This window comes from Colletotrichum destructivum, chromosome 1 (genome assembly GCF_034447905.1).
Source record: "Colletotrichum destructivum chromosome 1, complete sequence".
Classification (NCBI taxonomy): Eukaryota; Fungi; Ascomycota; class Sordariomycetes; order Glomerellales; family Glomerellaceae; genus Colletotrichum; species Colletotrichum destructivum.
The window spans coordinates 497,010-509,469 of NC_085896.1; the positions used below are offsets into that span (position 1 = coordinate 497,010).

General features: G+C 55.4%; 3 protein-coding genes across 3 annotated transcripts; all 3 read right to left on the bottom strand.

Moving 5' to 3' along the window:
• Positions 1–5,848: 5,848 nt before the first annotated feature.
• Positions 5,849–6,673, bottom strand: CDEST_00151 (Putative NUDIX hydrolase domain-containing protein). The gene has a single exon (XM_062916310.1). The coding sequence runs from the start codon at positions 6,555–6,557 to the stop codon at positions 5,850–5,852; it is 708 nt and encodes a 235-aa protein (XP_062772361.1). The 5' UTR covers positions 6,558–6,673; the 3' UTR covers position 5,849.
• Positions 6,674–7,974: 1,301 nt separating this feature from the next.
• CDEST_00152 (uncharacterized protein) lies at positions 7,975–9,339 on the bottom strand (the record flags this gene model as incomplete). Its single annotated transcript, XM_062916311.1, has 1 exon — positions 7,975–9,339. The coding sequence occupies one exon, from the start codon at positions 9,337–9,339 to the stop codon at positions 7,975–7,977; it is 1,365 nt and encodes a 454-aa protein (XP_062772362.1).
• A 1,039-nt stretch (positions 9,340–10,378) lies between these two features.
• On the bottom strand, positions 10,379–12,216 carry CDEST_00153 (uncharacterized protein; the record flags this gene model as incomplete). The annotated part of the gene is made up of 2 exons (XM_062916312.1): positions 10,379–11,461; positions 11,812–12,216. The coding sequence occupies 2 exons, from the start codon at positions 12,214–12,216 to the stop codon at positions 10,379–10,381; spliced, it is 1,488 nt and encodes a 495-aa protein (XP_062772363.1).
• Between the last annotated feature and the right edge of the window lie 244 nt (positions 12,217–12,460).

Below are 12,460 nucleotides of genomic sequence, written 5' to 3' on the forward strand. Positions count from 1 at the left end.
CCCCAGCATGCCGAGATTTCGGCAGACGTGCCGGGCTCATCTTTTTTTGTTTTTTGGTTTTTTTTTGTCTTATCCGTTAGGGAACAAATGATCGAGTGTTGATTTACTGGTCAACTTCGGCCGGCCAGTCTGTATCGCTATCGCATCATCATCACCTTCCCAAATATCGCCGCCAAGGTGAAGCATGTCGTTTTGGTTGATGTCTCGAGCCACTACTAGACTCGACGACGACCAAGCCGCACACCCATCCACTTTGCGGAGCCACAACAGGCAATGGCAATGCAAGTCACGCCACTCCGGGCGATGGGGACGGGCATCGGGGCTGAAGGGTCCCCTCTGTTGCAACTAACTGCGATTCCGCAAGAGTTCCAAGGAAATCCAAGACCAATCCCTGAAAGACCCTACGTGTCTTGGTAGTCCTGTGAGAACCCCACGCCGCCATCATTGGCTCGTCCGAGGGATCATGAGCCATCGTACTCCTCGCCACACTATCTTGGAAAAGCCGTGGTAGAATCATCTTTAAAGACCTATTAAGGGTTGGAACGAAATGAGGGGCGGCCAAGTGCGAATGAGACACAGTAGAGGGAGCGGAGAGCGTCTCTGCAAGTCCCATCGTCCGCCGGTGCCACCGGCTCCGAACCGTGCGGCTCCAAACGACCATGTTTCAGTCGCACGCGTGTTTGCATCATGGCTCAGTCCATGTCATGTTCTCCTTTTTGTTCTTCTACCATGTATTCTCTCGCATTGAGACGCAATCTCTGCCATCTCAAGTCTGGCTGGTGTTCCAAACCGCGAGATCCGGGCTCGCTAGGCCAACCCAGGAAGTGTTGCATTGAGACTAGCGGCCGGGGCCACGACAGGGGACCACGTTGCAACAGGAGGCCCAAATCGGGTTTTTCGACTGGCTCCGCGCCTTGGAAGACGGGCGGAAAGACGGTTTTTCCTACGCGGCTTCTCCTCCTACGTACCACAGTGACTGTGGTGCCCTAGACCGGCAGTACCTGTAAACACCCAACAGGCGGTTCTTGTAGCGGTGAGAACGGCAGGGCTGGCGATATGAGTGAGTGGCAAAGAGCCTGACGTGGATATCCCAGCGAGCAACTATGCGATGCCCCCCGCCGTCCTCCGTCGCCCAATTTTGAGCCTTGGATTGTGGCACGGCCAAGGGAGTGTGAGAGAAGTTCAGTCGCGAGTCTATCAAGAAGGCTTGTTGGTTGGGGAAGAAAGTGAAGTCCCTGCAGCAGTAAGAGCAGCAGCGCAACAACTGGCGCCGCGGTTTGGAGAAGATGCCAAGGGGGGTTCCAAAGAGGGCGGATTCGCACCGGGCGGCGAGTGATAACGACCGTGACTGCATGTAAGCTTGTCAGTCAACATCCTAGGGCAAGCCAGTCAGTGCCTGCGTGTAGGACCACCCAGCATCACCTCAATTGGCAAATGGCGGCGATGACGACGGAACTTGATGCAGGTGTATGACATGCCAGCAGGAAGAGAGACTCGGCGGGAACTTGGAAGAGCACTGCATCATTCAAACACCCGGAACAGATGCCATTGCGCGTGTGGCTCGTTCGACACGTCGGACACGTCGTTGGCGAGGTAAGGTTGGCCATAACCTAGCAAACGCATCACTGCATCGAATCAAAAGCGAGTCGGTCAATACGGGCGGTCTGGACGCAGTGCAAGTCTTGTGTGAAAGTCGGTAGCGAGCAGCAGAACAAGGCAGAGAGTCGAAACAAGGCTTTAGCGCGAATTGGAAAGCGATGAGAAACAGTAGCGCGGTTATGCGGCATGCAGATAAGTCGGTTGGGTGTCGAGAAAAAGAGACGGGTGTGCGATGCTCCGTACTTAGTGTACAAGACGCGTGTGTCCATCTGACTGCGTTTGGGTGGGCGGGTTGGTCGAGAAAAGTCGGATATGACAGGTAGATACCGAATTGCTGTCTAGTCCCGGCAGTTAGTACCTGGCAGACGCAGAGGGAATCTGGGGAAAGGGAGAGGGGAATCGATGACTTGTGAGTGAGTGCGTCACTGATTCACTGCATTGCATCGTTAAGTACTCTGTGTAGACTTGTGGTGTTGTGTGTGCGTGAGTGTGTATGTGTGTGTGTGTGTGTCTGTGCGTGTGTGTGGCAGGGAACGTTGGGCAAGGTTCGGGCGAGAGGTCTGACCGTCGCGTGTGAAGTGACGGGTGCCGCGGTTGCTGATGCAGAACCAAGGTGTAACTGGCTAGGTAGGTATACGTCCTGCATCCGTACTGTAAGTACATCCGAGCGAGGGTTCACGGAATAGAATTCAAGTCGTCGCTTCGCATCCTGTCCTGTCCTCTCCTCTTCTGTCAGGCGAAAAGGGAAGTCGTCGGCGTGGCCGAGGGTTCATCTTCCACTGGGGAATGGGTTAAACGATGCATTTGATAGCTGGTCGTTGTTGATGTTGTTTCTTGTATTGCGAATCGATGGAGGCCAAACGGTGGTTGGTGATGATATGGTGAAGGCGTGACAGAGAGAGAGACACACACACACACATGCACACATAACACACACAGGGTCGAGCGAAATAGACCAAAAAGGAAAGGGGTACGTACGTACGTGGGGAATGGAAATTCTCGATTCGAAGGGAAGGAAGGTGTGGGGAAGCGCCCTCCCCTTCCAGCCTTCAGCCACTTCCTTCTCCGGGCACCGCCAACATCGTAGCTGCCATGATCTGGGATCGACGCCGCTGAGGTCATGGCAAGCTCTAAAGTGGGGTTTCTGAGTCGCGGATTCGTAACCTGCTGCCGCGCTGCACCCGCACCTGCCCAGCCCGCCCCTGCACACCCAGTCTGAGTCTGCGTTGCTGCAGTCGCGATGCATCGTGTCTTGCACCTGCCCGCCCCGCCAGAATGTCAAGCATATTGGGATGGGAGCGAGTTTGAAATGGGAAAGAATGGGCAGGAAGGAAGACAAGAAAACTGGATGACTAGCGGTGGGAGGGACAAGAAGAGGAAAGAGGAGCAAGCATTCGCTGCCACTTTCAACTCCATGTACCAGTGTACCTATGTACCTAGGTACCTAGGTACCTAGGTAAGTGTAGGTATTGGTAGCCTCAGGAATGACATCCACCCACCATCCCCTGGTGCGCGATGTTCTGAGGCTGGCCAAAAAAAAACCCCCCAAGAAAAAAACCCACCAAGAAAACCCTCGCATCGTCCCAATCGGAAACAACGCATTATCAACAGATCCCAATACAGTCAAGCTTGTGCAGCCTCAGAACAACACATCACAGTACAACAAATAGCCCCTGGCTAAACAATATTGGGATCCATCACCCATGATTCAATGCACTCACTGACTGAACCAAGGCACAGACACAGACACAGGCAAAGGCAAAGGCATTTACCGCACGCATAGGTACGGTACGGTAACATCAGCTTCCGGAGCTAGCTCACCGCAATCCACGTCGTCTCTCGAGGGGGAAGCACGAAAAAACACCAATCTTCATGTACATGATTGTACATCCACCAGCACCGGTACCGGCACCGCGATCGGCCAACCTGTTTGACGAAAAGAACCAGATTTACCTTGTCTTCTCCACGTTTCTCGACTCTTCATCGTCACAGACTGTTCAAGATTTGCAGACTCCCCCAGTCCCCGTTCGACAAACCCTTTACCCTTCAGGCACACCTCCGCGGGGGGACTGATGCCGATCAGCGGTATCTGCATGTCCCCCCCCCCTGGACATGTCAGTCCTCGATTGGAGCCCAATGAGCAGCCTCGCCGACCATCCCAATCGTCAATCGTCAATCGTCAAACCACAATACCACATCCCTTCAACGCCGTTGGTCCTCCGAACCCCGTATCGCCCCGTCAACTTTGCTTCCGGTTCTGTCTCCGAACTGCCGCCCGCTGCCTGTCGCACGTCACACATCGCTCGGGTTGTTTTCTCGCCGGCGGCTTCCCCAATCCGGCAGCCTCAGCATCGGCATCGACATCAGCCTCGGAAACCGCGCACCCCTGACGCCGTCCATCTTCGTCCTGTTCGCCTCATCTGCTGTAATCTATCCTTCCATCACCTGCTTCCCTCGGATCTGCACCGCCAAATCGGCTTCTGTCAGCCACAGGATCCATCTCCCTGGAGATCCCGACAAGAAAACTCCGCGCCAACCACTGGGGCCTGCGAGCGCTAGACTACCTAGGTAGTGTGTTAGCGTGCTTGTATGGACACAATAGGCCTGACTATGACTAACCCGCGCAGCGGATACCCGGCTCGGGTGGCTCTAATGTTGGCTGGCGTCGGGCATTACCGCTCACCCCCTAGGGCGGGCTTGATAGCGCCGTCATGCGATCGATTTACCGTAGCTGGCCTCACTCTTGCGCGCGCGACCAACATTAGGTCCGCCCCCGAAGAACGAGGCAATCTCGCCACGGTCGTCGTCCGGGCCGTGTGAGAAGGCGCTGAGTGCTGAGTGGATTGTTCTGGACAAGGTCTAGACCCGTGTCCCCGGAGCGCCGGCATACCCGTCTGTTGCTCGCATCATGGTGTGTGCCATGTCGGAAGCCCGTTTGACGGACGCACCACGCTGCTACCAAGGTGCGCTCCCCCGCCGACACACGCCGGCCGACCAATCCGACCACTCACACACTCACCCTCTCTCTCTCTCTCTCTCTCTCTCTCTCTCTCTCTCTCTCTCTCTCTCTCTCTCACACACACACACACACGCATACACGCAGCGTCGCTGTCGGCGCCGCCTTGTTTGCAGCTCAACCCGGAATCTGCCATGGTTCACTTTCATGTGCCGGATACGATGATGCATTGCACTCGCTGCAACAGCCCTCGATACATATGCCATGCAGCTGCTGCTCGGACCCTCTGGCGACCCTCGCCAACGGTGCCCGGGTAGCCAACGAACCAACTACCCCTGCGGCGGCAGGGCATCTGCCAAGTTTGCCGACCTTCTTCGCCATGCAGATGCATGCACTTGGTGCCTGAATCACCGATGTTGCGAATCCTGTGCCTCAGATGGATCATGACACGGCACTGGCGTCGCGCCGCAATGGTACATACAGCCTCGGCCTAGGACGTGCAGCTCTTGTCTCGCCCCCGTGCTGGCGTCGGCAGAACTCTAGAGATCATGGATGTCTTGAGGTCTACCTACAGATACTCTCTTTTAGGATGGATCTGGTCCTCTATGTGTGTCCCACAACAAGTGCCTTGTCATCATGATGGATACCTTCGGCACCGTTGTTGTTGTTAATTTTCTTTTTCTCTTCTCTTTAGCGAAAATGGCGCCCCTTGGGTCCTCGTGTCGTCGAGAGCCATCACGTAGAGCAGAAGGGACATCAGCAATCCTCTGCCGCCGCTTTCGCTCGTGACTGAAGGAGCTGGTGCTCTCATGACATGCGATATGCCAAGCGATGATGTGAATGGCGGACATGGCTCAAGGATGAGGGCCGGGATCGAGAGAAAAAGACAACGGATTCGATGGCGATGAGAGGAGGCCACCCGTGTGTGTTGAGAGAGAGAGGCTTGAGTTACTTCTCAGTCCCGAATGTCCTGATATTCCCACCCATGTCTGCCTATCATGTTGCTTCTGGACTTGGAGGTCATGTTAGTAAATGCATCGTCCTCTGTTCACCCTTCCGGGGAAACACCTCATCCGCGGCCACTCGCTTTTTCCGGTGATTAAACAGAACCTGGCCAAGCTATCAATCGTCGTTGTTGTGTCCCTTGGACAAACCTCGTAAGAAATGGGAACCCGCATGTGCCGCGAGAACTCGATCGGACACGCGAAGACAGCCGCCCATGATCCCGACAGAATTCCTCACCTCACATTCCTCGGTGTTACCCTCCCCCCCCTCCCAAAGGTACCTCCCGCCCTTACCCTTGGACGACCTCCCTCTTGTCTTCTACAGGCTCCTCCCTCCTCCTCCAGAACCCGTCAAGAATCAGCCTCGCCATCTGCCCGTTCGTGATCGGGATCTCCTTGTCCCCGACCCTTTCTCTCCGGACCTCCTCCTCCGAAGCCCAGACGTAGTCGGCGTGCTCATCCGGGTCGATCCTCACCTCCAGCTCGTCTCCGTCCCCGTCCACGGCCCCGTCCCCGGTCTCTCTCACCCGGACCTCGAACGCGAAGCGGCAATACACGGCCGTCCCCGTGCGGTTCGTGAAGAGGCTGCCGGGCTCCCTCGCGGCGCCCTCGCTGACGACGCGCACGACCTCGACGGCCTCGAGCCCGGCCTCCTCCCAGAGCTCGCGCGCGCAGGCGACCAGCAGACTCGCGTCGTCGTCGTCGGCGCGGCCGCCGGGGGTCTCCCAGCGCAGCGGCATGCTGTCGTGCGCGGCGCGCTGGACCAGGAGGACGCGGCCGCGGCGGTCGAAGACGAGGGCGCTCGTCGCGAGGCCGTCCCACGACTTGGCGTTGGCGGCGAGCCAGGCGTGCGCGGGCGTGTTGTAGGGCTCGAGGGAGGGCGGGTAGGTGAGGTCGAAGGCCGGGGGCGGCATCTTCGGCGCCGGTTGCTGGGGGGTGGTGGTGGTGGTGGTGGTGGTGGTCGCTGTCGTCGTTGTTGCTGCTGCTGCTGCTGCCATGGATGCTGCTGCTGGAGGGGGAATGGGATGAGTGAATGAAAAAAATGAGTAGGAAATAAGACAGGGCGATTTGAGATAAGCCGGGTGAGTTGGAGATGAGATTGTAGTCTTTGTGGTCTTGTGGCTGTGAGATTGATTTTTTGAGTGAGGGTTTTCGTGGGTGCGGGATCAGCGGGATTTGGACCTGTTTTTTTCCGAGGGGGGCAGCAGTAAAGTAAGTAGGTAGTCTGGCTCTAGTTACGCCTTAATTTCAACTCTCTCGCCTTATCCTACGTCTGACTTGGAGGCTAAAAACGCCTCTTTTGACGCTGCTGCCTGGATCATCAATGTACACTCTCACGCCCCCGCGAACGGCGGCGGCCGCCTGGGCGTTGACCTCTCTGGATGCTTCGGTGAAGTTCGCGGTGAACGTCCGTCCGTCGTCGTGGCTGGTGTTGGTTGGCCAGCGTCAGTCAGTGCTGTACGCCCGAGATGGACGGACGGGTGGATGAATGGATGGGCGGGCCGGCCCGGCGGAGTGCTGGTCCAAGTCCATCAAACGGCGGGTGACCGAGAATAGGATGATGATGGAAATAACTTCTTGGTCATGTCTTCATCGACGAGACCCCACAAGTGTTGGCGGGGGGCCTGTCAGTCCGGAGAGTCTTGAGCGGTTTCCGTATTGTGTCGGCTCGTCCACAGATGGCCACATACCGTCTGTGTGACGTACAAGAACACAACCCTTTGCTTGAAGTGTGTGGTTAGTAGATATCCGGTCTAGTCCTACGAGGTGGTGAACTAGATAGACTTCGACCCTCGTCTAAGGAAATATCATGATGGGTTTCAAATTATCCCACGCTCTGCAACGCTAGCCATCAATCAGCCAGTCCATCCACGCTGTCCCTGATCAGACGCTGCCGGTTCAAGGCTCCTTGCCGTATCATGCTGTGCTGCTCATGCTTTGTTTTCGCTCATCGGCACATCTCTGTGGTCCGGATTGCCTTTGGGAACGTCAACAAGGAGGTTGGACAAGTTTACTTGGACGCAGTCACCCACCCGGGTTGGACGCGTTGCAACAGACGCCGGCTACGGCTGTTCGACCCGGACATCTCAGAGAGCCTCGTCTCTATGAGATGGCCAACTGCAACGTTCGTCAACATGTAAGAACACGAATTTAAAAGCATATTAAAAAAGAAAAAAAGTTGAAAAACAATTGAAAGAAAACTACCGGTTCTCTTCGGACTAGCCCTGTGGCTGACTACCTTGTTTGCTCTAATTCAACCACACCACGCAGTTCCAAAAAAGACTCTCTACCTCTCTCTCGACCCGCACCACCCAAGGCCTACATCATCAACCTGTTCCTCGGCGCTCCCAAACAACTGGACTCGGCCTTGCCCTCGGCGTCTGTTGGCCTTTCAAGTTCCGCCCAGGCTTCCGTCTACCTCTTCTTCTTCTTCTTGCTCTTCTTGTTCTGCTTGCGAACGGGTGGCTCTTCGGGCGCGGACTTGGCGGCTGCGGCAGTATCCTCGGGGGCGGCCTCCTCTGGGGCGACGGTCTCTTTGGCTGGGTCTTCTGGTGCAATCTCCTCCTTTGCAGTCTTGTCTTTCTCTTTTGCAGTCTCCTTTGGTGCAGCCTCGTCTGCAGCTCCAAAGTCTCCCCATGCGGACGTGGACTTCTCGAGACCGCCGTCCTTATCGGCCTCTTCTCCATCACCCCAATCTCTCACGTCCCCCCATGGAGATGTGGATTTTCCAACGCCTTCTTCTTTGGCCACATCCTTTTTAGGCGCATTCTGTGCTACACTATTCCCTCCGAAGACCCCTACCGGAGATTCGGACTGCCAGACGCGGTCGTCCTCGGCCGCCTTCTCCTTCTCCTTCTCCTCCTCCTTCTCCTCCTCCTTCTCCTCTTCGGAAGTCTCCTCTGCCGGCTGCTCGTCCGCCAGTACCGCCGGCCAGTGGACTCGAAACTCCTTCTTCTTCCCTTCCTTCTTCAAGCACCTCGCACACAGACACCCACGCACGTGTTGAAACTGGGTCGCGAAGGCATCGGTTCCGGTCGGGTCCCTGACGGTATCTTCTCCAACCGGTTTCCTGGCGCGATTCTCTCCAGTACGTTCGTAGACGTGAGCGGTTTGAGTCCGTTCGTTGACGGGATCGTTTTCGGTCCGTTTGTTGACGGGATCCTCTCTGGCCGTCTTCCTGGCGCGGTCTCTTTCGGTCGGTCTCTTGGCGGTCTTGTCTCGAGTAGACACCAAGGCACGGGAAAAGAGAGTGAGCGACTTGCAGGTGGAAGCATCCCTGGCCTCGGTGTGAAACCTGTTCGGCCGGGGACACTCCGCATGTCTCTTCTCCCTCCTCATCTGCCTCCTTTCCTCTTTCGTAGTCTTCTCCTCCTCCTCCTCCTCCTCCTCGCTCTCTTCCTCCACCTCCTTCTTTTTCTTTCTTGTGTCCTTCGTTGGCTTCCTCTCCATCCTGGTCTCCAACTCCCGCCCAAAGATCAGGATGGCGCAGGTCTTGATTCCAGGGCGGATGTCAAGGGGCTTGCTCTTGGCCTTGTTCTTTTCCTTGCACTTGCACTTGCACTTGCAGTCACACTTACACTTGCCCCTCTCCTTGTCCTTGCTTTCACTCTGGGGATAGACAATGCACACCTTACTGCAGGGGCCGTCTCTGTTGCTTTCACCTTTGCTGTCGCTCTTACCGTTAAGCCTGGAGCTTTTTGGCTTCCTCACCAACTGGAGCTCAGACCATGACGTCCTCTTCCGGAGGTTCTTGCGAATGGCCTTCTCAGACGTGGACATGGTGTAGGTGGAACTGCTTCTTGTGGAAGTGATGATGGCCTCCTTTGTCTGCGTGGATGTCTGGAAGCCTATATGATAAACTTCTACGGCATAAAAACTCTTCCTTTTATGGAGCGCGACACAGCTCTGTCTGGTGAATTATTCACCAGCTTGGACCAAGGACTTGGGATCGATTGCCCCGGGTGCTGCATCACGCATTCACATGCAGTGCATCGTGGAAGCATATATAGGAAAGGGGAATTCGATTTCTGCCTCTCGACTTTGCTAGCTACTGATCCAGTCTGTCTGGCAAAAGAAAACCCCCCTTCCCTCTCTGGTGATTCCAGATGTTTCCTTCCTGAGCCTGAAGCCTTTTTTCCGTGATATATCCCGAGGACCCTGATTCCCTGCCGAAAGCTGACAAACTAGGCTGTCTATTAGTGCAAGGGTAAAAGGCTGTAATGTTGCCTCCCACAACGAGAGACCTGCTTGCGTGTACATGTCTATAGGTGCATGCCTATTAGAGCGCAGGCTCTGAAGGTCGGGAAAGCCGAGTGTCAGATAATGACGTTGTGTTTGTCGAACCAAGGAAATGTGGGCGTTGCAGATGCCTTTATTCTCCAGTGCTGCGAAGTTGGATCCAGGGAGCAGAAGGTTGCCAAAGACAAGAAAGTGAGGGTTGATGTAGGTCGACCCGTACCAAAGTCAAGAGAAAAGCCAAGGCTGCTCGAAAGAGACGTCTTCCAACTTGCCGGGTGAGAAACGAGCGTATGTGCAAACCGCCAAATAACAAAAAAAAAAAAAAGTGCTGCTGATTCCTAGCCACAAGGGAGTTCCTTGTTCTGCAGAGTGAATGCTGCAACGCGCGAGAAACAAAGATAGCGGTGGCCAATTGCCACAGAGCAGGCATTGCTGATGGGAGCTCTTGTCTATGTCGTCATGTCAGCAAAATGGATGTAAACATAACACAATGCTGGAAGCCTACCCAATTTGTATAAAACTAGGCTGGAACGGTGGAGTTTGAATCTCAAGTAGCTCTTGCTGCAGTGCTGACTACTCCCTACTGCTTAGGGGTGGTGGCGGTGTTGTGCGCGTTGATGGTGTTGAGGGCAGTGATGTCCTCGACAGTCTCAGAAGGCTCAGCATCCCGGGCAGCCTCGGAAGTCTGGGAACCATTGCCATCCTGGGCTTGCTGAACGGTCTCGGAAGCAGCAGAAGAGTAGATGGTTCTGGGAGTGCCAATGCTGGAAGGGGTCTCGGGAGTGAGGGGCTGCTGAGGGCGAGAGCTCACGTTGTTGCTCGGAGCGTTAAGGGTATGACCCGTGAACATCTGGGCCAGGAACTCTTCATCGAGATAGTCGGCAAAATTGTCATCCCAGGAAACGGCAGGCTCAGTGCTGGGTCCAGCAGCAGTAGAGGCAATGTTGCGATTCGAAGAGCCGGCACTCGCGTTGTCGGAAGCCAAAGTGTCAGAGTTGGTCGAAGAGCCGTTGGCAGACTCGCTGGAGGTGACGTTGGCGGGCCCGCTATAGGAGGCTTGGCTTTCAGTATGACCCTGGTGAGAGTTCTGGGTCTGGATGGTGCTGCTTCCAGAAGACTGGCTGGTATTGCCCATCTCTTCTTCCAGCATCATTCTGCAGTATTCCTGCCACTTCCACTCCTCGTGGATGTCGGTCAAAAGACCCTGGATATCCTCAGGGAACATGACAAAGATGTCAGGGTTCATGTTACGGATGACACACTGCAGGTGGATGACGAGGCTGGTCAACTCATTGAGGGTGGCAATAGAGTCGCCCAGTTGAGTCTGGAGAACCTGGCGCTGTTGAGCAAAGGCTTGGGCCTGCTGCTGAATGCTCGACATCTGCGTGAAGAGACTCTGAGCTTGGGTGTGCAGCTGGTAGTTGGTGTTCTGCAGACTGTTGATGATCTGGCGCAGCATAGGCGTCTCAGACGAGCTAGATCGCAAGGCCTGGTTGCAGTCGCGAAGTCTCTGGTTCTCGGCCCTGGCGGCCACAAGCTCCTGTGCAACCACAGGCAGCGCTCGGTCTGCACGGCGCTGTGCGCTCATGGTCATTGTGGTAGGTGACGAGGGTATACCCTCGTCACCTTGACCATCAATGCCAAAAGGCAAGCGGTTGGTGCTCTGTAGAAGAAAGAATTGTCAGAACTGGAGAAAAGGGGGCTTTATATAGATATTGGGGGTAAGAGAGAGAGGGAGAAAGGGGGGCTCAGGTGGCTTCAAGGCTAAGGAAGGAAGCAAACTACAAAGTTGGAAGGAGTAATGCTAGATCAGACCGCATGATGCTGGACCAGACCGCGTGATACAGGACCAGACTGCCTCATGACAGAATAGATCAAGTGATACAAGAGACAAGAGACAAGGTTGGGATGTCAGGTTTTTGCAGATCGCAAAACAGACTGAAGAAAGCACATGGTCTTCCTCAGGATGAACCAAGAGATCGCAGGATCTTTGAGCTGGATTGTGAAACTTACAGGCTGAGAAGTCTGAGACTCCTGGTTCCGGCCATTCTGCCGGCCACTCATCTGACCTTGGCCACTGACAGCAGCAATCTCCGAGGAGGAAGGGCTGTCAGCACCAAGGCCACCAGGAACAATGGCGATGCCACCACTGGCAGCAGCAGCGCCAGCAGAAGCGAATCGGGCAGGAACTGGGTCCTGGGGAGGCGAGGCAGTTGCATTGGTAGCTACCTTCTTGCCCTTGCTGCGACTGGTGCTGGCAGCGACGGGCTCATCAGCAACAACAGGCTGCTGAGTGGTGCCCTGGGCGTTGGTGTCCTGGGGCGCGGGAGGATGGGCAGCGGCGCCAGGGACGAAGTTGGCAGTGCCAGCAACGCCCGTGTAGGGGATCTTGTAGGGAATATAGCCGTTCCAAGACATGATGGCTGCTGAGATAGGTTAACAGGCGAAGGGATTCAGAGATGAGAAAGAGTGAGCGTACCTGGAACGAAGGCAGGTCTGGAGCGAAGCTGCTGGTGTTTGGTGATTCTTGCTGAAGCTTAGTGAAGCTTGGTGATACTTTTTGATGCTTAACGATGAATGACGATTGATAGAGGCGTGTCTGTGAAAGAAATTCGTGGCAAGCGTGGATCGACTCGACGAGTTGAGTAGAAGGTTGGGCTGT